This window comes from Pseudopipra pipra, chromosome 16 (assembly GCF_036250125.1).
Source record: "Pseudopipra pipra isolate bDixPip1 chromosome 16, bDixPip1.hap1, whole genome shotgun sequence".
Taxonomy (NCBI): domain Eukaryota; kingdom Metazoa; phylum Chordata; class Aves; order Passeriformes; family Pipridae; genus Pseudopipra; species Pseudopipra pipra.
In genome coordinates this window covers 114,480-139,520 of record NC_087564.1, presented here as the reverse complement: position 1 = coordinate 139,520, position 25,041 = coordinate 114,480, and the positions used below count along the sequence as shown (strand labels likewise).

Genomic DNA, 25,041 nt, shown 5'->3' with positions numbered 1-25,041 from the left:
CCAATGGCGGCGCCCGGGACGGAGCCGCGGCCGCCGGGGGCGGTGCGGACGGCGGCGGGATGGCGGCGGCTATGGCGAGCACGGCGGAGCGGGCGGTGCTGGTGAGTCAGGCGGGCGCTCGGCGGGGTCGAAGCGAGCGGCAGCGGCCCCGCCCCGGGCACAGCAGCCCTGCCGGGCCCCCGCAGGCCCGCTCTGCCTGCTCGGGCGGGGAGCCGCGGTATGGGGTGGAAAGGCCGTCCCTTGTTCCTGCGCCCCGGCCTGGGCCGAGCGCTATGCCAGGACCGCCCGGTCCCGACCGCGGGGCAGCTGCCCCGGCTGCAGGCGGTGCCTGCGTTCCGGCCGTGTGGCCGGGCCAGGTTTTCGGGCCTCCTCCGGCCTCCCCCGGCGGCGGCGCTCGGGTCTCCGTGCCAGTGTGCCCCGGGCGGGGCCGCCCTGCTCCCGGCGCACCCCGAGTGTGCACCGTGACCTTGGTGACAGGCCCTGCACATGGCGACGGCCAGAGCCGCCCTGGGGACCTGGTGCAGCAGCGGGGATGGCGCAGAGCAGCCGCCACTGCGGCTTCCCCGGGACAGCGGCTGCGAGGAGGAGCAAGACCTCCGCTCTGGGGAGGCGGTTCAGAGATCCATCGGGCTGAGTGGAAAGCCACGGGAGAAAACAGGTCTTTCTCACGTTAATGTGGTTTGGAAGGTTATGAGCAGCATTCCCAAAAATACAGCTATGTAGTGCACAGATGTGGTGCATGAACTTGACTCAGTCTGAAATTAGTGTGGAGGGGGAGATTTCTTGCTGTGACTAGAGGGGAGAAAGACACTAGTGGGATTTTGAAGTAGAAACACCTGCATAGTGCCGGTGGGTGGTGGAGGCACTGAAGGAGTCTGCTGCACCCATGGGATCACTGTTCCTTTGGGAATCTGGAGGCGAGCGAGCGCTACAGAAAGAGCAGGGAGATCTGTCTTTGTGGTGAACAGTGACAGGACTCGAGGGAATGGCATGGAGCTGTGTCAGGGGAGGTTTTGGCTGGATATTTGAAAAAGGATCTTCACCCAAAGAGTGGTCAGGGACTGGAACAGGCTCCCCCAAGGCAGTGGTCACAGCCCCAGGGCTGACAAAGTCCAAGAAGCATTTGGACAATGCTCTCAGAGACATGGTGGGATTGTTGGCATGTCCTGTGCAGGACCCACACTTGGACTTGATGGGTCCCTTCCAGCTCAGGACAGTCTGTGATTCTGTGATCAGTATGATTCCCAGAAATCCAGACCAGGATTAAATGGTGGAAGTCAGTGGTCCTGCACCCAGACTTCTTTGAAGGATAACAGGGAGTCCTGCCTGGCTTTGTTGTGTGTGCTGGCTTTGGGTGAATGCTGAAACAAACTTGGCCTTCTCCTACTAGTTGTTGGGAAAACTCTTGTGTGAGGTGCTGACACATCAATGAGTGGTTATTTTGTGTGCCTCATGGTGAATGGGAGCTGTCTACCAGAGAAACCACAAGCTTAAAGTTCTGAATTGACCACACCTTGCCCATTTTTCTTTGGGCAATCTGCTCAATTCATTCCCTTCCATAACTTTCTACATGGAAAATTTCTCTTTTTTTACAGGATAACAAGTCTGCTTGCTTTTGTCCCCACTTCTCTGATGATCTGGATGAGATCTCGTGGTTTAACAGAAGCATTAGCTGTGCTTTGAGAGTCTGCTTTATACAGCCTTCTCTGTGGCAGCAACTAATGGAGGCCCGAGACAATGAGTCGTCAGATCCAAACTTGTTGGTTACTGAATTTGGCCCAGTGATTGTCTGTGTCTCCCCCACCCCATTTTCAATTTGACTTGCTTTTAGGCTGCTGTTACTTGGGGAAATGCTGGGAGGGAGGGCATTTTGGTTTTTATCTTTGTTTCTCACCATCTAATTGGCAACAAATTTGTCTGCAAATTGGCTCAGTTTTGCCTGTGCCAGGAACTGGAAATGGATCTCCCTGGCTTTACCCCAACCCACAAACTTATTTCCTCCCCCAGCCTGTTCAAGAGGGGCAGTGGGGAAGGTTGTGTTGGTGTCTGGCAGCCAGGTCAGCCCATCCTAGCAGCTTAAAAAGATGCTCCAGATTTTGAAGCAGCAGGATTTCTACTTTGCTCTAAAATTTGCATCCCGTGCTGCCTGTTCTTTCATAATTCTGGGATTATTGGTACAGTGATTTGTGTGAATGCTGCTTTGTTAAACAAAGTCAGGACAAGAATGAGGACAGTTCATTGGACTGGGATAGACAAGTGGAGATGTGGAGACTGAGGTGTTTGAGCAAACCAGGAAGAAATCTTTTTCTTTTTCTCCTTGATTTAAACAGCACAGAAACAGCACCACACTTGGAACTTAAATAATTTTCACATGCGTCTGAGAGATTTACTTCCACTGTTTGACTTCTCATGATTCCACTACTATTTTCCCATGATGTAGGAAGAAGAGTTTAAATGGCTTTTACAAGAAGAGGTCCATGCTGTTTTGAGGCAGCTGCAGGATATTTTGAAGGTGAGGTTCAATTTTGTTAATTTTGTCTGCGTTTTGTGTTGTGGGTTTGTTTGCCCTCCCATGTGGAGGAATGGTCGGAGGTTTCCCCTGGAGGAAAAAATTCTTAGTAGAGGCTGTATGGAAACATCCAGCACCCGTGTCCAGAGCTGTCCCTAGTGCTTGCTTGCCCTCTGGTTTTGAGGACTCCCAATAGAGCTGATTTCCCCAAGATTACTTCTTTCTTGACCCTCTTTGCTGAGAGCTGCTTTGAAAAGGTAAGTGGAGGCAGCCAGACCTATCTGCCAGGCATTTACCTGAGAGGTGAATATTTTCTGGAACAGAATCTGGATCTGCCTGTAGCTCCGTCATGTGATGGTGGAAATGAGCGTGATGGCCTTTAGCTGACAGCTGCTACTTATGCAGTGATTAGTAGCATGCACTCTCCTCGTTCAAAACCGTCCCGCCCTCAACATGCTCACTCCTCTGCTGATACCTGCCCCTTTCAGAGGCCTGATGTGCTCAGCTGAACCAGGTGGGCAGCACCTTTCTCCAGCCTGAGCATGGGCTGCAGCTTTGGCTCTTTCCAAGCGGCCAGAGGGGAATTGGCCAAGGGGGGACTGTGTGCACTGAGAGTGTACCATGTGCTTGCTGGGTCAGTGTTCAACAGGCCCAACCCCTTAAAACTGAGGTTTTGGGGAATTAGTGAGTGATGGAAGAGGAGGGCCAAAAATGTGGAGGTGAGGGGCAGGTGCCAGAGTGCCGTGGTGTTGACTCAGAACCCCAGGATGGGAGTCAGTAGCAGGTGACAAAAGCCTGCAGTACCTTTATATGTAATACCTTTTTTGAAGAATTTGTCATAGTTTTAAGGGTGAAGTGTGATTACAGAACAGAGATTAAAGCATTGTCACCAGCCAGTATAACCAGCTGGGGGACTGATTTTCACTCCAGACTTCCCTCAGCTGTGATAAGGGGCAGCACCATGGTGGCTGAGGGCATGCAGTGCTGGGCTGTGAGGGGTGCTGCTCCTTCTGTGGGCAGCTTGGGGACCCCTCTGGCACTGCCCAGCTCTGGGTTATGGGATTTCCAAACGTCTTTTGCTGTGGGTTGCACACACTGAGCCTTCTGGACTGTGCTGGTCCTGCAGTAGGATGAAATCCAGGGGCTCTGCTTGGTGGGCTTCAGGAGGCTGGCAGAGGTGAGCACTCACCGTTTGGCCACTTGCTGGTGTCCGTGTTATCTTTGTTCCTGGCTCATGGTGCAGATGCTCCAGCACTCACTGTGTCCTCTCTCGGGCAGGAGGCCTCCCACCGCTTTGCTCTGCCCACCAGTGGCTCAGGAGCAGCTGTCAGGCAGGAGAATTTCGTACTGAGCACATCAGGGTAAGTGGTGGTGGTGGTCAGTTGGTCACTTCCCTCTACAGCAAACAGGTGCAGATCCTGGAGCATCTGTGGTGAAGGGCTCTGTAGCACCCCTGGAGTAGTGGGGTTTTCTTTAATAGAAGATTTTGCTTTAAGGAAAACAAACAAACAAACTCTCATGGCAGGTGAAGGTAACAGTTGATAGCTGTGTTTGAGGGCTGCCCGAGCCAGCCTTGTGCTGTTTCCTGCTGACACCTGGTATCACTGATTCCTTGCTCCATGCTGGTGCGGGCAGTTTGCCAAGGGGCGTTTTTATGACTCTGGGCACAGGGAGTTGCAGTTACAAGACCCGAATTCTGCTCTTGGCTCGGTTTATGACTGTGTGGACAAATCTTAACCTTTGTCCTAATCTCCCTAAGACAGTAAATCTCCTTCACACAGAGCAAACTGAGGCTTGTGCAGAAGGTGATGCAGACATGCAGTTCTTCTGAAATTGATGTCCGGTTTTTGATCTTCACCATAGCCTTTAGTCTCAATAGCTGCTCTGGCAAAGGTTGCAAGCTTGTCACAAAGCAAGTCCTTAGGAACGGCACAGGGAGCATTGCAAGGGGTGATGCAGTAATTCTGTACTGGGTTTGAAGATTGTCTTCTTCAGATCTTAAAATATTAAGCTTAATCTTAGTTTTCATTTGTTGTTGTTGCAAGGTGAATCTTGCAAAGTGTTGGTCTAAAGAGTCTCTGTCTAATGTAGTAGAGTGCAAGGTGTGGCCAAACTGAGTTCCTGAAGGCCCAGGTGTTTCAGTCTTCTCCCCTCACTGTTCATTGTAGATGTGAGTCATCTTGCAGGATTTTTCAAAGGGTTTGGGGTGTGAGTTTTTTATTTATTTTGGGTTGTGGGGTTTTATTTATTGACGTTTTATTTATATTAGGTTTTTTTCCTTGGGATGAGGTGTGGTTTGTAATTTTCAACTTCTGTATTAACCACCTAACCCTCCAATGTCAGTAATTCATTTACTGTCTTATGCCTGTGCCTGCTGGAGCTGTTTGTAACAACAACCGAACTGTCGAGGGGTGATTCATGGGATAAGTATGGGATTAGAAATGAAGGTAATGTTTTAGGCAGGGCAGTTGGGGTGAGGTGGCCAGTAAAGGATATGACAGCAGCTGGCCATAGGCCAAGAGCTGGGGACTTTGAAAGCACGTGTAATGTTCAGGTACTGGGCAGGAATAGCGTTCAGACCCCGCACAGGAAGAACTGGGCTGGCTACACAGGACTGGGAGGGTCAGGGTCGAGTTGGCAGTCAGTAGGTGCCTCTTGTGACTGGTGTTGCCCAGATCTTTCCTCTCATTCCAGCACAGACCAGGTGAAAGGTGTGTTGACACTACAGGGAGACGCCCTATGTCAAGCTGTGAGTACTTGCCATGCTTCTTGCTTTATACGACAAGGGGTGGGTGTCATCCTTATTACCCTTTGATCACCTCAGGGTGGGAGGTCACCCTGGTTATGTGTTACCAGTGATCAGTGTTCTCTGTCAGTCTTCCCTAATAGGCCTTAAATACTAGATGTTTCAGCAATTGTTACAGTTTGCCAAGACCCAGCATCTGACATTCCCTCCCACCACCCCCACACTGTGGTGAGTGCTGGAGTCAACTTCCATGGGGATTCCTTGCCTTTACCACGTTTGTTGTGTAGTATCAAATTTCCTTGGGGACTTTCTGAGTTGAGGTCATGTGTCCTGCCTGGATCCCAATTCACTCAATGCCTTTAAACCTATCCTTTGTATTAACATCACCTTGTAGGAGCACTGAGGTTCTGACCGTGCCATGACTATGGAATGCAGCTTGCCAGGGTGGTCTGGAAGAATGGGGTGGGACTGGCAGCCCCCATGTTTTGCATGCAGGCATTTCTTGCTCTCATGTGTTTATTTCTTTCTTCAAGGATGTTAATCTGAAAATGCCCAGAAACAATCAGCTCCTGCACTTTGCATTCCGGGAAGACAAACAGTGGAAATTGCAGCAGGTACTGTTGGCTTTAGATGCCCACCCATCTGTAGTGTCTGTGCCCTCTGAGCAGTCGTTGTAGTCCTTTGAGAGAGACTGTTGATGTCCATTTCACATGAGTTTCAGTGGTAGAAGCTCAGGGAGGAAGCAGGTGCAGTTAAATTCAGTTACAGTGCTGGGTGGAAGAGATGGGTTCTGCTCATTCTTGACACACCAGCAGTCTGAAGGCTGTCTGCATAGCAGTCATGATCCTTTAAAAGACTGCCCAAGGTGCCTATGCAGGACTGTCCTGTGTCTGCCTATGACACCCAGGCTAGCAGGGCAAAGAGTAGCTTCAGGGGCCTCAAGTAGCTTGCTGTTATTCTCTTATGGATACATTTGTTTACACTGAGGACATCATTGTGCTCCTGTAGCATGTCTGAGTTCCCTCAGGTAAGGAGTTAAAAGAATGCAGCTATCCAGAACTGGAATCTCTTTCCCACCATTTTGCTGGGAGCTACCTGATTTCAGAACCTGAACTAGTGCCTGATTTTGAGGAGGTGGTTTACTACAGGTACTTTGTCAAAGCTGAGTAGGTTGGAGGAAGATGTATTCCTTGTGCTTCCCCTTGCCATGTCTCAGATTTTTCTAGGTGATGAGTGCATTTGGCACTGAGTGCCATTCCCAACAGCTGCTTTGGCAGCAAAGTGAAAGCTCTACCTGATAACTTTGTAGAAATCTAGAAAATTGTGTACTTGCGATGTTAATGCCAAACTCAACTTGATTTGTTTATGCCTTGCAACAAGGCAAGGAAGTTTTTCTGACAGCACTCAGCAGTGCATCCTGTTTTGTGGCTGTTTTGTACTGCTGCCTGGTTAATAGGCTTCTACTGGCTTTTATGGAAAACAGCTTCCTTTATTTACTTGCAAGCACTTTGTGTTGTAATGTTGTTCAGATGTGGAGCGTGAGTGCCTCAAGGACTGTGTGCAAAAGCATTTAAAGTGATTATGTGGTGATCTTTCGCCTCTGAATTAAAAATGAGCATCTCAAAGATCGTATCTTCCCTTAGTGAGTGGTGCCAGTTGGAGTTTTGTTTCTCTGTGCAAAGCGAAGTCATTGGTAAGAATTGTAGTATAGGCATGTTTTTGAGGAACACAAGTGCAGGCACACAAATTTTGAGGAACTTGATTAGAAAACAGAGCAAAAACAAGGGGGAATATGAATGAAGCAAATTATTATGACAGCAGGATTGGCATTGCTTGGTTGGGTAATGCTGCCAGGAACCATTTAACTTGCTCAGAAACGTCTAGGAGGTGTAAAGGCTGAAGGGGGTGATGTTTGGAAATGCCTAAGTACCTGCAGAGTCTCTCTGCAGTTTGACAGTGAACTTACCATCTCTCTCTTCCCTCTGTAGCCTCCCATACCTGTGCTTTCTAAGAGCAGAGTTGTTCTGTGATCCTTGAGTTCTGCATGAGAAGGAACCAATGTCCAGATCTATGCCAGGGAGGCCTCTACAAGACTGTCCTGGGATCTAGGATTGCTGGAGGGCAGTGTAGATCTATCGAACTACAAATACCCCAAGCTGTGTTGTCTGTCTCCCAGCAGACATTTCTCATACAAGCTTTCAGGCTTCTCACTTCCATTTATTGCACCCTCTCATTTACTCCTTGTTGGTTTTTTTTCTTTTTTCAATTTTCTGGTTGCTACCTGAAGCTGAACACCAGTCACTTTCTCCCCGGGCCATTGTCTTCCTCTAGTTTGTCCTTGCTCCCATGAAAGCACTGGGATACACCTATGATACCTTGCTTTGATAATTGTGTTCCTCTTGCTTGAGAGGAACTTGAGCCAGCTGTGTCCTGAGTCTGTTCCAGTCCCACACAATGGCAAAGCTTCTTGATGCTGGAGATAGCTCTCAATCCCAACAATTTTAGTCTAGAAGGACTCTGGGATACTGCCAGAGACGCTGCATTAGAAATCATCAATGTAATCAATGCCGTTGGTTTTAGCTTTGATTGGTCGGTTTTAGCTAAGGAAGAAATCATTGTTCAGTGGTGCTTGAGATGACCACTCTATTCCATCAGCAGTGAGAATTCCTACCTGAGCAGTCATGGTCAGAGTGCTCCCAGGAAAAGAGTGGCTGATGTCACTGTTCCTTCATGGCAGCAGCAATATTTCTGTTGACAATCCAGGTTGTAGCTGTCAGACTGTTTTGCATCTCCAGTCCCTGAGAGAAGAACCCAATAATGCATCTGGGCAGCAGTGGTTAGGTTTGTGTTAGTGTCTGGCGTTCAGACGTGGCATTAGCATATGAGAAGACACCGTTTTCTGAAGGCCAGCGAGATAATGGGGATCACCTCTACTTGCCACCACGTATGAGAGAGTGTTTTTTTCATAGGGCTGCCATTGTACCTTTGCAGATCCAGGATGCCAGAAACCATGTGAACCAAGCCATTTACCTGCTTATGAACCGAGATGTGAACTACCAGTTCAAAACAGGCTCAGAGGTGCTCAAGGTGAGGAGAAAGCCCTTGCTGCTTGGGTAGGAACATGCATTTTTCCTCCCTCCATTTGTTGTTTTAAACACAGTTAATGCACATTGCTGTCTGAGTCTCGTAATGGAAATGGACTTTGCAGTCGTACCTGTGTCAAGGAGTGTCCATGTGACCTTGTATTTGATATGAATCTGTACCAGTTTGGCATCAGTAATCTGAGCAGTTGGTGCCCTGTTGCACACCAGTGATAATCTGGGAGGATCTTCCTTGATCTTCTGTGGATGATGTGATTACAGTTCTCTGTTGATCAGTGCTGCTGGCAAGAGCAGCAGTGAGGCAGCCATCAGCAAAGAGAAGATGACAGTACTTGTGATTTACTGAGGATTTGTAAGTGACTTCTCACTTGCCAGTAGTAGCTGCTGGGGTCTGATAGAGCAGCTGCTGCATGGCAGTGAAGCCCAACCCTCTGCTTGGAAGTTCTCTCTGAAGGCACCAGAGTTTCAACTTGCTCATTGCAATCCATCACAACATCAAACATGAGAAAACTATACCTTTTTTAGTTTCCACATGGGTAAGGGCTGCTCATAGGGAGAAGTTTAGGTAATAAAACTATTTTCTTTTTAATTTCAGGTGGAAGTAGGGAGAGGAATTAGTCATAATATAAAATGCCTTCATCTTAGCAATCATGAGCTCTATTACAGACCTATGTTGCTTCCCCGTTTTTTTCTGGAAAAGAAAGTCTGCCTGAATAGAGCCTTTGAACTGTGGTTTCTGGCAGGGTTGGCCTCACAATGAGCTGGTTCTTCTTTCTAGTTCCCTCGGTCATAGCTGGTTATGGAGGGGGGGAGCCCATTCAGCAGTTGTACCTGTGATGTGGGAATGGGGAGAATGTGAAAGCAGTGTGTTTTTTTCCTTAATGCCCCCTCCTCTGAAGAGATGACGATGATGAGTTTGTCAATGCTTCTGTGGCATCAGTAATTGAGCTCATGTTCTCTTGGTATTCTTGTAATGAATAGCTGTTTTCTTGTCAGTCCCTGGTATTGAACACTCCTGGCTTGTCTCACAAGTGTCTGATTGTGGTAACAGTTAAACAGCATTTCTGTGGCAGGCACCCCTTCCCAATACATCCCTGAATTCCTGGAAGGGTTAGAGGGGGTGATTGTGGTTGTTGTAACACTTGCAGAAGGCTGTAGGATTCTGCAGCATGCTGTCCAGAGCTGTTTGGGGATCACACTCAGTAGTTTTCTGTATGTTATCTTGTAGCTTATGGATGCTGTGATGTTGCAGCTCTCCAGAGCCCGAAATCGGCTGACCACTCCAGCTACCCTAACACTACCAGAAATTGCCTCTAGCGGTCTCACAGTAAGTATATGCTGGTCTCGACCTCCATACAGGCCTGGCAGCATGCAACAGTTTGGATGTTGGGCAGCATCCTGGTGGAAGTGGGTTTCTGAAGTGTCTCTTGAGGCAGAGATGAAGCAAGTGCAAACTGTGAGTGGTTTCGGCTGCTCTGTATCTTCCTGTGGGAGTGGCAGATGACTTACTCTCTGAGAACCAGTCCTCATGCCTAAGTTCTGTTCTCTGCTCAGGAGTCTTGTCTAGGGATGATTTGCCCTTGTGAACATTGCTCCATCCTCTCTTTTCACTGTCGTGCACATACCATTTGATCAAGGGCAGTGAGAGAAACAACTGTTGCCTGCAGCTGCTCAGTCTTTGTTTCTCTCCTAATGTCTCTCTTGCCATTGTAATTGTAGTGTGGCTTAGGAAAAGGGAGTGATTTCCCAGAATTAGTAATGATGGTCCTTTCACTGACAAAGAAACTACTTATTTTCTCACCAGAAAATGTTCACCCCTGTGCTGCCTCCAGACATCCTTGTGAATTTCTATATTAATCTGAACAAGCTGTGCCTCACTGTCTACCAGCTCCATGTGCTGCAGCCCAGCACAACCAAGGTGATGTCTGCTATTTCCTGAGTCTTGTTTAGTTCCCTCTCCCTGCATCCCACTGCAGGGAGGAGATCACACTGCTACCTGGTACAATGTTATGGGCATAAGATAAGGCAGAAATGACGGTAACTGGTGCTAAGTGTCTGTGTTTAGGTCTGCTGCACACAGAGCACTGTCTCTAAATCTAATTTGGGGCATGGCTACTTAGCCCAGAAGAACATACCAGTGCTCTGGAGAAAGCCAGTAACTATTTATCACTAAGTACTTACAATATAGTTTGATAATTTTGCGTAATTTTGGCAGGGCATAATTATATTAATCCAGTTTACATCAAAGTAGCATCTTGCATTTCCTGAATGGAGTTTTGATGGATACTTTTCTCCTTTACCTGTTGCATGGATCAGTTTGATGTAGTGGGTTGACCCTGGCTGGATGTCAGGACCCACCAAAGCTGCTCTGTCACTCCCCTCTGCAACCAGACAGGGGGGAGAAAATATAACAGTTCATGAGTTGACATAAGGTCCGGGAGAGATCACTCACCAAATACAGTCACAGGCAAAGCAGACTCGAATTGGGGATATTAATTGAATTTATTACTAACAAGATCAGAGCAGGATAAAGAGAAATAAGATAAATCTGAAAAACACCTTTCCCCCACTCCTTCCTCCTTCCCAGGCTCTCCCTCCTCCCTCCAGTAGTGGAGGGAGATGGGAATGGGGATCATGGTCAGTTCATCCATCACACGTTGTTCCTGCCACTGCTCAAGGAGAGGAGTCCTTCCTCTGCTCCAGTGTGGGGTCCCTCCCACAGGAGACAGTCCTCCATGGACTTCTCCAGCATAAGTCCATCCCACAGGCAGCGGTTTTCCACAAACTGCTGCAGCGTGGGTCACTCTTCCCCAGGGTGCAGCCCTTCAGGCACAGGCTGCTCCAGTGTGGGTCCCCCAAAGGGTCACAAATCCTAACAGGAAACCTGCTCCCAGGGCTCCTCTCTCCATGAGTCTGCAGGTCCCTGCCAGGATCCTGCTCCAGCATGGGTTTCCCATGGGTTCACAGCCCTCTCTTGAGCATCCACCTGCTCCAGTGTGGGTCTCCTTCCTGGGCTGCAGGTGGATCTTTGCACCCCTCTGGCCCTCCGTGGGCTGGAGGGGCACAGCTGCCTCATCAGGGGCTTCCCCACGGAATCTCAGGGGAATGTCTGCTCCAGCATCTGGAGCACCTCCTGCCCCTTCCTTCTGCACTGCCCTGGTGGTCTGCAGAGCTGTTCCTCTCACATATTCTCCCTCTGCACAATAACTTTTTTTTATTTTCCTTTTTAAATAGCTTATCCCCAAGGAGTCACTGCCATCTCTGATGGGCTCGTCCTGATGGACCAGCGGCAGGTCCATCCCGGAGCGGGCTTGAGTTGGCTCTGGCGGACATGGGGGAAGCTTCTGGCAGCTGCTCACAGAATTCACCCCTGTAGCCCCCCCACTACCAAAAACTGGCCACGCAAACCCAATACACCTGTAAAAACATCATTAAACTCTTAAACTTTATGAAATGCAGTGCTTCCGTAAGGAAGATTTCCCTAAAAATCTATGTTATGTTTTTCTTCTGGGTCTTCTTATCTTATTTTTGTAGTGCTAATATTTGGAGCTAAATTGAACTCCACCACTGTGTAGGATATTTTTAATGAAGGAGGAGAAAGGGATCTGAAAACATGGATTACATATGGATGGAGTATCCAGGCAAATAGAGTGTGGGCATTTCTAGGTGTCAGGCTACTGAAAGTGCAAACCTGAAATGCCTTTCTTCTAAGTAGTTTGTTTACTGCATCAAAATCCTAATGAACTTTTCCTTCTCTAGAACTTCAAGCCTGCTGGAGGGTCCATTTTACACAACCCTGGGGCCATGTTGTAAGTACAGTCACTACAGGGGTAGTGTACCTGGGTAACAGGTGTAGGTGTGCGCTGAGGGTGAGATCCAAATAGCTGTGTGCAGTTTTCATTGTAGCATCTGTGAAGCAGAGAAGCTGGACTGAGTCACTTGCTGTGCCTGTGAATGTTCTGTTTTGTCTCTTTAATGACTTGTCCATAAAGGCCCAAAGGTGTGAATTTCTAGGATCCAGCCCATCCATACAGTGCCATGAGTTTAGTTAGAATAAGAGTTTTCAACCAAAATGAGTGTTCGGTTATTGGTGTTGCCATCGTCATTTCCTGCTTCTGTGCCTCTCTGGAATGTTAAGAAATTTCTGCCTTCACCCTTTAGCTTAACTCTAAATCTGGTCAGAGGTGGACTGAGTCTTTGCATTCTCGTAACTTTGCCAGATGCTGATTTAAATGTGGTAGAAGTCATCAGTCTCTCCTGTGGGAATGGAGGACAGTGGAGTTGTGCTCTGTGCCATTGTGTGTGAAGCTGTGCTCTTCTTCCCCTCTCCAGTGAGTTTGGCAGCCAGCGGTATGAAGTCAGCCACGTCCATAAAGTGGAATGTGTTGTCCCGTGGTTAAATGATGCCCTTGTGTTCTTCACAGTTTCACTGCAGCTTTGCCAGCAACTGAAGGACAAGGTAATGGGCTTGGAGAAGGGGCTTTGGTTTTGACTCTGGATTTTGAGAGGACCTTAGATCTGATGCGATGTTATTTTGTACAACTTGCTGAAAACAAGGGATGAATCAGTGCTCTGGAGCCAGGGAGCTGGCTGACACTGCCTAGCTGACAGCCATAAGATAAGTATAGTGGTGTGGCAGATGTCTGCTGAGCTAGTGACTAGATGGAAAGGAGCAAGTAGACACTTCTGTGTTCTCAGTCATGAGCTGGATGACAGGAAACCACCAGGGTGCTGGAGGGGAGCATGGAGACCTCAGCAACCTAGATTCCAGTAGAGCAATGCTCAGTTCCAGCTCTGTAGCTGGCCTGGCTGCCACCTTGAGCAAATAACTTTGTGCTCCAAGTACCTTCAGTGACAGCAGCAGCAAACCTGCCCATCAGCAGCGCACTGCTGAAGTGTGTAATGCTGTGAAGCTCAGACCTCATTATTATGTGCTCTTTCCTCCGTGGTCTAAGGGGTACAGGAACTTACCTGCTTTTCTTCTTGCTTTTCAGATCTCCGTTTTCTCCAGTTACTGGAACTACAGGCCATATTAACTCTCTGTGGAATAGTTTAAGCCCTTACAGTACTTCCAGTGTCTCTCTCTTTGTTTTCTCATCCCATCTGAGTCTAGGTCAGCCTGAGGAATGTTGGAGTTCACTGCCAGATGCCCTCCAAAGGGCAGGGTCAGTGTACCCAGAGACACAGCTTTAGTAGCCTTGTCTGGGACTGCTGCATAAGCAGGTCACAAAGCAGTGCTGGGTGATTGGAGCTTCCACCTGTCCCTGTCCTCTTGAGCATTGTGTGCCTCACATTTCCCAAGCTCCTGATGAGTTACACGGGTCTGTTACAAGGGATGAGGGCTCTGGACCACCCTCATTAACTGGATCTGTACACAGTGCTGTAACTTAACTCCTGGACTGGGGGGTGGCTGGGAAGAGGGGAAGGGTAATTTAACACACTTCATAAAAGGTAGGGCATGTTGCTCCACGTAGTGAAGTACTTTGCTGTGATCTGCTCCAGCTGTAGTTATCACTAACCCTGAGTGACTCCCTCTCCTGCCTGTTCTGTCCATGCCCATGTTACTGATTCGCCTTTGAGGATGCTCTTACTTGCTGATGTTTGAACTCTTTGGTTTTTTTTTCTTTTTTTCCCTGGCATCAATGTGATTTTTTTTTTTCCCTAAGCCCTAGTTGGGCTCATTGGTCTTTTCCAGGTTTAGTATCTTGTTTTCGCTGCTAGCCTTTGGAGTTGCCTTGGTACCTTGAGCACAGCTGTTCAGTCCCTCATCCTGTCATTAAATACAAAGTGAGTACCACACTGCTACACTGATTTGCTGCCTATGGATGCTACAGTGTGTAACTCATCCCTTTAGCCGTTGATAGCTGAAATAAAGACCCTCAGACCTGCAATGCTCCTGTGGGCTGTGAAAGAATTAGTATCTGAGATTGTGTGCTCTCTCACAAGTGCGTGGCTGTTCTTGGTTATGCATGCTGCGTTTCCTTTTGCCTTACTGGGAGGACGGTAGTGGTCTCTGGGGCACAGCTGGGCAGCTCTTCAAAGGCTGGGCCTGGTTTAAATGGCCTTAGCCCAGTGCTATCTGACACCCAAGTCCTAATTGAAGTAGTTTTCCAAACTTGTCTTGAAGAGGTCACAGTTACTGAGCCTGGGTTGGGTTGGCTCATGGAGCTGGCTGGGAAGTGATGAGAAGCATCACCTGTCTCCTGGTGGGCTCCAGCTAGCCGTTTCCAGACTGTTTCTGGTGGCTTCCCTCACTGGAATACCTTGCCCAGGATCCTACATGTGTGCTGAGGTGAGCACTGCAGGCTCACCATTTTTCCTAGAAAACAGCAAGCTTGATTGTCCATTGACAGCTTGGTTGTTTTCCAAGTGCCATCCAGAGCTCTGTGTTCAAAGAAATCACAGAATGGTTGAGGCTGGAAGGGGGATCTCTAGGTCTATCCGGTCCAATTCTCCTCTCAAGAAGGGCTGTCCAAACCTTGTCTCCCAGTACCGTGTTCAGAGGGGTTTTGAATCACTCCAAGGGTGGAGACTAGAGGTTGGTATGTTGCTTTCATTTTTATTTGTCCTGCATAGACCTTTGCTCTGGGCATGTGGCCTGTCTTGTCTGTGCCCTTCCTTCCTGCCCCTTTGTGAGATCCCTGGGTGTGGCGTTTATTAATATAATAAACTCACACGACTTGGTTGGTTGGGGGTCCAAACAACCAAATCTGTTTATTGGGAGCAAACAGCATCTTTTATATGCACTTTAAAACAACACGTGATTCTCTTAACCAATTACCATGGGGCACCCCAGTGCCTATGTGCAGGAGTACAATTGGGACTTCATCTCCCAGGATGCTCCTTCCAGTATCCCTAAAATATGCCCTTGCACCTGGGATTCTGTGTGGGTTAGTGCCAGCCTTGTGCTGCTGCAGCCTCCTTCTCTGGGGACTCGACACTTGGTGCTGTGCTTGGCCTAATGCATGCTGATGTCACAGGTTGCAGGCCATAACAGATCCTACACGTGACTGATGAATGTGTGTGAATGAATGTGGAAGGTAGAGAGGCCTGGATGGGCTGATGCAATAGCAGACTTGTTACTGATTCCAGTCAGCCTTATGACTAGTTGCGGCCATGACCCTGGGTGTGCATTTACCAACCCTTGCTCTGATCCAGACCATTTTCTGCTTAGAAAGTGATTGTGCATGTGTGGAGCTGCTCACCATTAACAGTCTCTCCAGAGGAGAATGTTTTTATGGTTAATAAGCTCTCTGGTTATTAACTGTCTATGGTCTTTTTTAGCCCTCCCTTTGTGCAGAGTGAGCTCCTTTTTTAATTCACACTAGTGCGTGCGGTTCAATCAATAGTGTCACATCCTCTCCAACTCAGCTTCCTGCTGATAGGGGTAGAATATGCAACCAAATGCGTGTTGTTTTCTTCTGATGAGAAAAGTCTTCCTCGGTTCTGGAAGGCAGGAGTGTGCAGAATGGAATGCCAGTCCTGATTCCAGCTCTGATGCGCGAGGGCAGTGCAGGGAGGACTGCTGGAGACTGCTTGAGTTGCTGGGATCAGAGCAGCTGCCTGCCCAGCCCAGCTCCAAGGGAAGTCATCTGGCACATGCCTCGTGCTGAGCTCTGCACTCACCCATCAAGGTGGCAAGAGCAGCAATGTCCTGCTTAATCTCAAAGAATCTTTTTCTTGCCAACCAGCTCAGGAAGGTGTAGATCTCACTTTCCAGGCCTGGGCTTTGGCTCGGCTCCATTTCTGCTCAGAGCTTCTCGGGGGTGGGGGAGACCTGGGGACCTGCTGGGCAGTGAGACAGCCCCTGTGAGCCGGGAGGACTGGAAGAGATGCAGCCACACGCTGCCAGTCCCTCGCTGGAGGATGCAGGCCATCACCTGAGTCAGGTGAGCCTTGTAACCCTGCCACTGAACTGGGGCTTGGGCATGGCCGTGCACGGTGGGAAGACTGTTCCCGAGCTTAGAGCAGGAGTGGAGTGAGATGACTCCTGTCAGGAGGGGTGGAATCCCCAGTGGCCGACCCACAGTGTCCAAAAAGAGGAGTGAATGGTCTTGTGTGAAGGGAAGGGACTCAGAAGGCAGGAAGTGACAGAAGCATAGAGCGCACTGCTTTCGTTGTCTCCACCGAGTGACACGGAGCAACACAACCGAACAGAAACGGAAGACTGAACATTGATTTTCCACAAGTTGTTAATGCCAACAGTTAAAAAAATGAACAGCAGTATCAGCTTGAGGCAAATCATTTAACTGTCACATTGTAATGACCCTACTCTTTTCTGAATTGTGATTATTTTTTAAACTGCTAGTCCTGAGAGGAGGAGGGAGTTGGACTCGATGGTACTTATGGATCCCTTTCAGCTTCGTCTCACAGGCTGTGTGGGTCCTGTGAGGATGTCTCACCAGTGGCCTGACTCAGTTTCCCTGTATATGGGTGTACCTTATATGCTTTTCCTTTTTCATGTTGAATTCATGTCTACCTGAAGGAATCATAGCTGCACCCGCACTTCCTGTGTAGGGATGTCTATGTGTATATGCCGAGGGGCAGCAAGTCCTCAATGATCTTCAGGTTCTCATGGTTTTTGACCAGGCATGGGATCTTAAAGGAGAGCTTTCAAGAGGCAGCTGCAGTGGTGGATAACCCCTCTGCCCAGGTGGGTCCCCAGGTGCCAGCCAAGGAACTGGGCACCAACTACAGAGCTTACCTTATCCCTGACCCATTGGCAAACCAGCCTCTCTCCCGCTGTCTTCTACCGGTGCTGGCGAAGATTCTATGGGGTGGGGCAGGATGACAGGGTCAGGGTCTCTAGAACGCTCCTATTGTAAGTCTGTCCCCACTCCTGGCCCGATTGTGGGTAGCCCTTTCCAGGCATCTGGGCACGTAAAGCAGCTCCCAGGGACAGGCTTTTCTAACGTGGTGTGCTGGTTTTAAAACTCAGTGGGAAAACCAAGCCCACTCAAATTGCCCCGTTGACAGTGGAGGAAAGAATACTAGGAGAGGAGTCACAATTTACTAAAGAAATTGCAATATATACAACAACAATAGTAAGAGATGCAAAAGAGGGAACCAACAAAGGCAAGATGTTGCCTAGCCCCCCTAGAACAAGGTGGTGACTGTTCCCATGCAGCAACACCACATGGCCCCCTGGGAACAAAGGCAAGATGGCAAAGAGGCTCTCCTGGCTTAAACTTCACCCCCTTTCCCTGCCTGGGAACAACGAAAAACCAAATGGGGACAACCCAAAACCTGGAGAGCTGATTCATTCGAATTGGGGGGTTTACTACCAAAATGCTGACCCCAGTGTGGCAGTGGGGACTGGGTGCACAGGGTGGCTGACCCTGCTCCTTCCTGGAGAGAGCAAGGCAAAAATGTTGATTTCCGGGTTCTGGTGGCTGCCTTAGGTTTTTTTTCCCCTGCCAAAAACTACACCCCAGCAGAGATGTGGGTGGTATCGAATATTCAGCACTAAAGCTCCACCCCCTTGCTTTGTAACCATAACATTATCCATCCCTTTGTTGCCGGTGTATTTTGGTGCTGAAAAAAAATCTCCCTGAGCAGTTAATTAGGGGTGAGATAAGAAAGGGTTTATTCTGCCAAGGCAAGATGTTACAGGATGTGCGCCGGCCGTGCCTGAAAGGTTACATTTTATAATACCATCCATCCAATCCCAGATGTGCCCACCCTGTGTCCTTTCCTCTGGTCCGCCTCCTTGAAATGAGTCTGGGGTGTATTTTGGGACCCCCCCTTCCTCCCATCTTCAGCGTCATCAGAGCACAAAGGGTACATAGTTACCTAATTCCTGACCTATTCTGTGGTTTAGGCCCAGATATGCTGTTCTGTCAACTGTCTAGGCCTTGCCTTGACAAAAGACTAAACATTTCTATTAGATTTGGGGCTACGAGTGATATAGGGAGGATAGAATGGGGTAAGAGGGTTAAGGAATGTATAAACAAGGGTGCTAGAGAAAGGGAAAGGAACAAGGGACAAGGGGGGGAAGGTTGCTGCTTTTAAAACTTACTTATAAAACTTACAAGTCTTACAAATATTAGAAAAATAAAAAACCATTAGGGGCTTAAGGCATCAGTCCCCCCTTTAGAGATTAAACAAGACTCAAAGATCTTGTTCAATCTCTACATAGCACTAACTATATAACAAGCTATGCAATTTTTATACTAGTATGAATGGCTGCTCTATTCAGATTCAGCCTGGTAACCATGAAGTAAGTTTGTGAAAATAGATTTAATGAAACATCTTTAAGAATTACCAATGTGCAATTTAAACTTGTTGCCAAATTTCAGCCAAATCCGTAGTGCAAATTCAGCACTCCCTTAATAAAGAATGTCTGATGCATTTTGCTAAAGCCAAATGTAAATTTGGGTTTTGAACTTAATTCATAGTTCCTGACCATACTAAGCAATTCAAACAAGAGAAAAAACTTAAACACTATTTTAACAGTCCTTATAACAGTCTGTGCTGCTCTACTCATCTCAGGAACAGAGGTTTTCTTCTTCCTGGGTGAAATTCAGGGTTCTTGATGATAACTGTCCATGTTGGAGATGGTCTGCTGGACTTAAAAACAGTTCTTTCCATTTGGCTTGCAGGAGTTTCAGTCTTAGTGCAACATAAACTCAGTCCTTGGGCTAGAACAGATGAGCAGGAGTGTCCAGCTTCACAGGCTTAGATGACATGATGTATTTCTGCAGTTCCTGCAAAGCAGATCTTAAAACATTAAACAGTTCTACAGATAAACCTCTTTATGCAGCTGGGGAGTCGATGAAGTGTGACTGTCTGTTTGATGACAATTTCACAGGAATTTTGGATCTTGGAATTCCTGCATTTCAATCTTCTGATAGAGGAGCTTGTGCTTTTATCACATAAAGCGATTAACTGCCAGCCACAGATCTAATAGGCCAGTCAAGAGCTTACCTGAAGCAGACTGCGTCTGGATGCAAACAGCACCCTGGCAGTGCCAGTAGCCCACCACAGAGAGCTTATACTCTCTGGACAAATTCTAGGCCTTACTGGGGGCAGGTTGTCCTGTTCCAACCTGTCCCAGACTGCAGTCAATCATCTTTACCTCATGGAGTAGTCTTACAGGGACTCCTTGCCTCCATGGATAAAAGCTGCCTCACCTGTTAAAATAGGTACATTTATAGATATATGAATATCAACTAAGCAATAAAGCTAAGAAAGCATTTTCAGCAAACTATTTAAGCAACTTAAACCTATTATTCCAACAACGATGTTACGGGATTGTCTCAAGGATTGTATGCAATGGTGCAAGCTGGATTTTTGGCCCTTATTGGAGGGTTCACAAAACCAGTGCTGTAATTCCTGGTTAGCAGTCAGAAGCAGGATTCCCATGATGCAGTGTTGAACCTGCTAGAACAGTACCGCTGTTTTACAGAAGCTGTGATGGCATCCAGGCAAAGGGTCACTGTGGTTTCTCAGCTCTGCTGCCTTTCACTACAGCATTGATGCTACTTTCTTATCTGTCCTCTGTTTCAGTGTAGGACTTCCTTTGCAAATTCAGGTTCACACACACACTCCTAGATGACACTAGATAAAAAGCATCTTAAAAAGATAAACAGATTCCACAATGACATGCAAATTTTACGAACCCTTCATCAAACTGCTTCAGGAGAAATTCTTCTGCAGGCTGCAGAGAGACATAGATGTTTACAAATTGTTGTTGGAACAAGATAAGTGCAAGTACAAACATTGCAGGCTTCGAAGCAATTCATGTAACAAAAGCAAAAGCAATATAAGCTTTCAATTCTTAGCAATTAAGCTAACAATAAGCAAAGCTTAAAACAATATAAAATAGAAAATAACAAAGAAACACAATAATTACAATATATGTATACGTTTCTGTACCACCTTTTAGTGCAAATTGATTTCAATTGTGTCAGAAGGCCTTTATCTACTCACTCTTGGTCTAGTGATTGCAGTTGAGACATGTGTCTACTCCTGCATAAAAGTTGTTCTTATGGCTTCTCAGTTTGAATTTTAGTGGTACAGCTTCCAGGGTTGTTTGCTGGAACAAACTGCCTGTGAACGTTTAACTTCTGACACATTGTTAGTTTTCATTCAAAATAGATCAGTATTAAAAGCATCACCTTATTACTTTATAACATATTTTGCACCGGCGGGTTTTAGTTTTTGGGTTCGCCGGGAATTTACACTGCTTTTGTCTTCCCTTCCCCCCCCCTTTCGGTCTGATGGCAGGGTACGGATTGTGCAGGTTTGGGAGGGCTGGAGTGGAAGCAACAGCTCCGTCCCCGCCCCCAATGGCGGAGGCAGAGGATCCTGTGTTAGACTGGGCTGGGACTCCAGCCACAGACACCATTCTAGGCTCTCTTGCAGCCTCTGCCCCCCAGCCGATCTCTTGCTCGCAGCCGCTAAGGTGTTATGAGTTGCTCCACTCGTGTTGGCCACAGCCAGGAAATAATTTGCCTTTGCCCCTGCTACGGCCCCCGCTCTGTCTGCGAAGGTGGCAGCAGCTCCTGTACCAAATCTAGAGTTTAACTGTCCCGCAGTTGGATTCGTCCTTTCTGTGCGCGTGGTTAACGCTGCCCCGGCACTCGCATCTGCTGTCTCTGCCTGGACCACACTGGCAGGAACTAAAACTTCTTCACTAGTCAGAGCAACAACTAGGACTAGCTTTTCCTGTCTTCGCTTTATTGTGCTCGCCACAGTTTTAAACTTCGGGATCGCTCCCTGCTCTAATTTCGCTTTCTCTGTCCCCAGATCTTTTCCTGTCACACGCACTCTCACTGTATCACACGCAGGCAACACTTTTTTCACGGCGCCAACCAGTTCTGTCGCTATGGTAACGGCCATTCCAGAAACCTCCCCTGCTCTCTGAGCCGGGAGTTCCGTTGCCGCAGTAACGGCTGTTCTTATAATCGCCTCACCGCCCACCGTACTAACTTTCTGCTTTCTGTTCTGATATACTGCCCAAGCTATCTCTAATAATTTCTTCTTTATATCGTTTGTGGACTGTCTTACAAACAGGTATACCAGCCTTTTCTTTCCCATATCTGATTCAATATCTATATCGGAATATTTCCTGATAACATCCTTTAATCTGTTTAGAAAATCTGTGGGTGACTCATTTACGTCTTGTCTAACCTTGTACATTTTGGACCAGTTCACCGCCTTTGGAACTCCATGCTGAAATCCATAAATTACCCAGTCTCGATAACGTTTCAAAGGTTCTAAATTTGCTGACACGTTAGGATCCCATCTGGGATCCGTGAGGGGGAAGATATCTTTGATATCCTCACCTGGAAACTGCCCAGAGGGTTTTAGCATTTCTATTGCCTTTTGAGCAGCTCTTTTCACCATCTCCTTCTCTGTTTGGTCTAATAAGGTATCCATCATAACCTCTAGATCACACCAATCAGGATTCTGAGTTTTGATTGCTCTTTGGACATAATTTGTCATCTTTTCTGGATTATCTCTATATGCCCCCACACGATTTTTCCATTGCTGTAACTCAACCAGTGAGAAAGGAACCTTTATTAATACAGTGCCTTGATTGGTTACAGCTTGTCTTAAGGGGGCTTCTAACGGTGGCTTGTCTTTTGCCCTTGTTCTACTTGCAACCGGGTTGGGGAAAGCTAACGCTTCGCGAGCCATCTTTCCCTTTGGTTTTACTACAGGCGGGTCTGCTTCTCCTTCCCCCGGGCTATCACTTAATTCACCCTCTGCTTCCGTGTCCTTATCAAAAGGTGGTAACCCTCGCTTCTCCCTTCTCTCAGCAGCTGAAACCGGCTTGCCCTGTCTATGCGTCTCTGTTCCCTCTGCTCCCATCCCCCCTCCCCCCACCCCCCGCTTGACAGTGCTTGTGTTGTCTGAAGTGGCAGCAGACAAGCTGGTTTGACAGTCACAGGGGAGTGCAGTGTCACGCCTATCTAGTCCCATCTTCATCCTCAGCAGGAGGGAGGAGGTGGTGCAGAGGTTGATGCACCTGCTTCTGAAGGTGATTCGCTTGGCAGAGCCCATGCTCAAGGTGTTTGCTCTAGCAGAGCTGCTATTCCACCTGTGTCCCCCATTTTCAGGTCCAGGCTCTCATTTCTAGGGTGGGCCACTGGGGAGGGAAACCTTGTTTTGTTGCTCATTTCCAGGAGACTGGCCTTGCTTGCTTCTTGTAGAGGAGTCGAGTGGATGGAAGCATCATGGCAGCGCTGTGTCATCAGCTTTGGGGTACAGGGGAGGATGCATGTGGGTCACTGGGGACTGGAGCTAGGAAGAGCCTGGCGTACCCCACTCCCAGGGAGCAGCAGCCAGCAGCAGGCCTGTGCCCACTGGGATCAGAAGGAGAGGTGTGGAGCTGAGTTGTGCATTGGCTTTGTTCCTCCAGACACTCGATCCTGGCAGAATATACGAATCCATGGGTGCTCAGCCTGAATATGAAAATGCTGGCCTGCATCCTTGTGGTGGGGAAAAAAAAGTGTTTTCCCCTGGAGCTAAAAAAAATGGTAACCCCGAGGGGGTGGTGTTTCTTGGTGTTGACCCAATCAGCGCCCCTGCAGAATTAAAACATATCACACCAGACCGGAAAAGAAGGAGGATGACGTAGCTGAAAAAGTGGCAGCCATGGTCTGAGACCACGAGGAGACAGGGGGCTAGGAGCCCCGCTGGGGGCCAAGGCCCCACCAGCCCCCCGGCTGGGGCTGCAGAAACTCGGAAACAGTGTTAAACTGGGCTGAGTACTGTGGCCAAGAGCTGAGGGAGTTTTTCTCCACTGTGAGTGGGCAGCAGGAGTGGCAGCAGAGACAGCACCGAACAGAGAACTGCGGCTGAAAACCAAGAAGATAAGAGAGAAGCAGCATTGCAGCCAAGCTGACGGAGGGAGGGAGAGAGGACTAAACTCAACAAAGATAGTTTTGGGGTAAGACTGAATTAAATCTCCCCAAAACCCCTTTGAGACCCCTCTTGGGAGGAGGGGGTGGACTTCTACTTGATGGGAGTCCTAAAATGCAGCATGCACCGGAGAGAGGAACTGAGAAGCTCAGAGACGTCCTGGAAGCTGGACCAGGACGGCTGGACGGAATGCGGGGGAAGTGGCCTTCTCCCTCCGCTGCTGCTGCCAGGCTGGCAGCTGAGACAGAGCAAAGGAGCTCTGATGGGATGCTTGGGGCAAAGACTGAACTGAGAGCAGCCCTAAATGTTCTGACTTGAGGGAACTTGACCACTCGAGGAAGGGACTTTCATGGGATGTCTTACACCTCATGATATGACATGGTGAAGCAAGCTTTTGTCCCAGCAATCGCAGTCCACAGGAGAGAGACCTTCACTTGGAGCTGAAGGACTGAGAGGGGTGAGAGGAGACCCCCTTGTGTGTAATGGAGAGAGCCAGCTACAACAACTCCAGCTATGACTGCTGCCCTGAACGTGCAAAGGATCTTTCCTTCTTCCCTTCTGGACTTTTACTGGAGGGAGAGGAGACTTGATCCAATGTAAATATTGCTTTACCATAGGAGAGATAGTTAGAATTGTGTATATAATGTATTATAATATTTACTTGTGTAATAATTGTAATATAATTCCCTTCCCCCCATATTGAGTCTTGTGTTGTGTCCGGAAAACCCCTCTCACTCTGGGGTGAGTTGTGGGAGGGGGGTTTGGACTTGGAAATTGGATTTTTGAGGGTCTCAAACCACCACAATCCATGGCTTAGACAGGAGGGAGCTCCTGGTGTTTCAGCAAGCCAGGAAGGCAGAGTGAAAGTAGTGGAAGAGCTGGGTCAAGAGGGAATCCCACTGACACACCTGCCAAGATTGCTGGGGTGCCTGGAGGTTTTTTGGGTAGCTGTGAGAGGCAGTGTCCGTTTGGGTGGGGTTTGCTCTGGCAGAGCATGTACTAGGGAAAGTTTAGGCCTTGATTTCTTACTTCCATGGTTTGAAAATCCCCAGCTGCCTTCTGTTTTTGATAAAGCACACCTGTTTCCAGACTGAGCTCCAACTCAAGAAAATTCTGAGTGTTCCAAAGGGAATGTTAACAAGACCTGACAAGCCCCCATGTGAAGAGGGTTAGGGGACTGTTATGGATGCTGCTTTGGTGATACTATTGCTGCTATTCTTTCATTAAGGGAGAAGCTGAGGAACAGGGAAGATTCTTGGTGCACACTTAGCGTGGGAGAAGCTTAGACCTCAGTGCTGTAAGATTCAGTTGCTATATAGTGATCTGGAAGGACTGCTGGCTGGTCCTGCTGCTGTCCTTGCAGAGAGCCATGGGCAGTGGGTGAGGCTGGTGTAAGTGTGGTGCTGAGTTCTCAAAAGCTTGGGCAGTCCTCTGGGTAATGCTTGTGTCTGGGTAAGTCTGAAAAAGAGACAGACACACCATTCATAAGGACCCACAGAATAATATTCCCTTCCCTCAGCTAGGGGCTGCGTGGGAGCCACAGGAAATAGGAATGCTTCAAAACCAGGTAGTCTGCACTTGTCATAGACTCACCTGACATGTGTCATGGCCTGTCATAGATAAGGATGTATTGCACGGACCTAAAGGTTTGCCTCCTCTGCCCAGGATGTGAGTGGCTGCACATGGAGCCTGTCTCTTGGCTGTCCTCTCCATGGCTCGTTGCACATGTGCAGCACCCCGGCAGCAGGGAACATGTAAGTGCACAGGAGAGCATGCGGCTCCTGTGGGTGGGAGACAGAGCCGGTTCTGTTTTC

General features: G+C 48.2%; 1 protein-coding gene and 1 long non-coding RNA gene across 7 annotated transcripts in view; one reads left to right on the top strand and one right to left on the bottom strand.

Moving 5' to 3' along the window:
- On the top strand, positions 1 to 23,924 carry ROGDI (rogdi atypical leucine zipper). Of its 6 annotated transcripts, XR_010434618.1 has the most exons (13): positions 3 to 101; positions 2,441 to 2,512; positions 3,788 to 3,870; positions 5,204 to 5,258; positions 5,789 to 5,869; positions 8,247 to 8,342; positions 9,585 to 9,683; positions 10,161 to 10,274; positions 12,116 to 12,165; positions 12,689 to 12,815; positions 13,351 to 14,143; positions 14,710 to 16,245; positions 22,489 to 23,924. XR_010434618.1 is itself a non-coding variant. In XM_064672354.1 (11 exons), the coding sequence occupies exons 1-11, from the start codon at positions 60 to 62 to the stop codon at positions 13,390 to 13,392; spliced, it is 861 nt and encodes a 286-aa protein (XP_064528424.1). In that variant the 5' UTR covers positions 3 to 59; the 3' UTR covers positions 13,393 to 14,270. The 6 variants fall into 6 exon arrangements, 2 of the variants coding, with proteins under 2 accessions (XP_064528426.1, XP_064528424.1); XR_010434621.1 differs by lacking the exon at positions 14,710 to 16,245 and having other exon boundaries at positions 22,725 to 23,924; XR_010434620.1 differs by lacking the exon at positions 14,710 to 16,245 and having other exon boundaries at positions 22,516 to 23,924.
- The window catches only part of LOC135422857 (uncharacterized), a 15,631-nt gene continuing 13,020 nt past the window's right edge, over positions 22,431 to 25,041 (bottom strand). The window contains exon 2 of the long non-coding RNA XR_010434622.1: positions 22,431 to 24,685. This is a non-coding gene — a long non-coding RNA (uncharacterized LOC135422857). The remainder of the gene's footprint in view (positions 24,686 to 25,041) is intronic.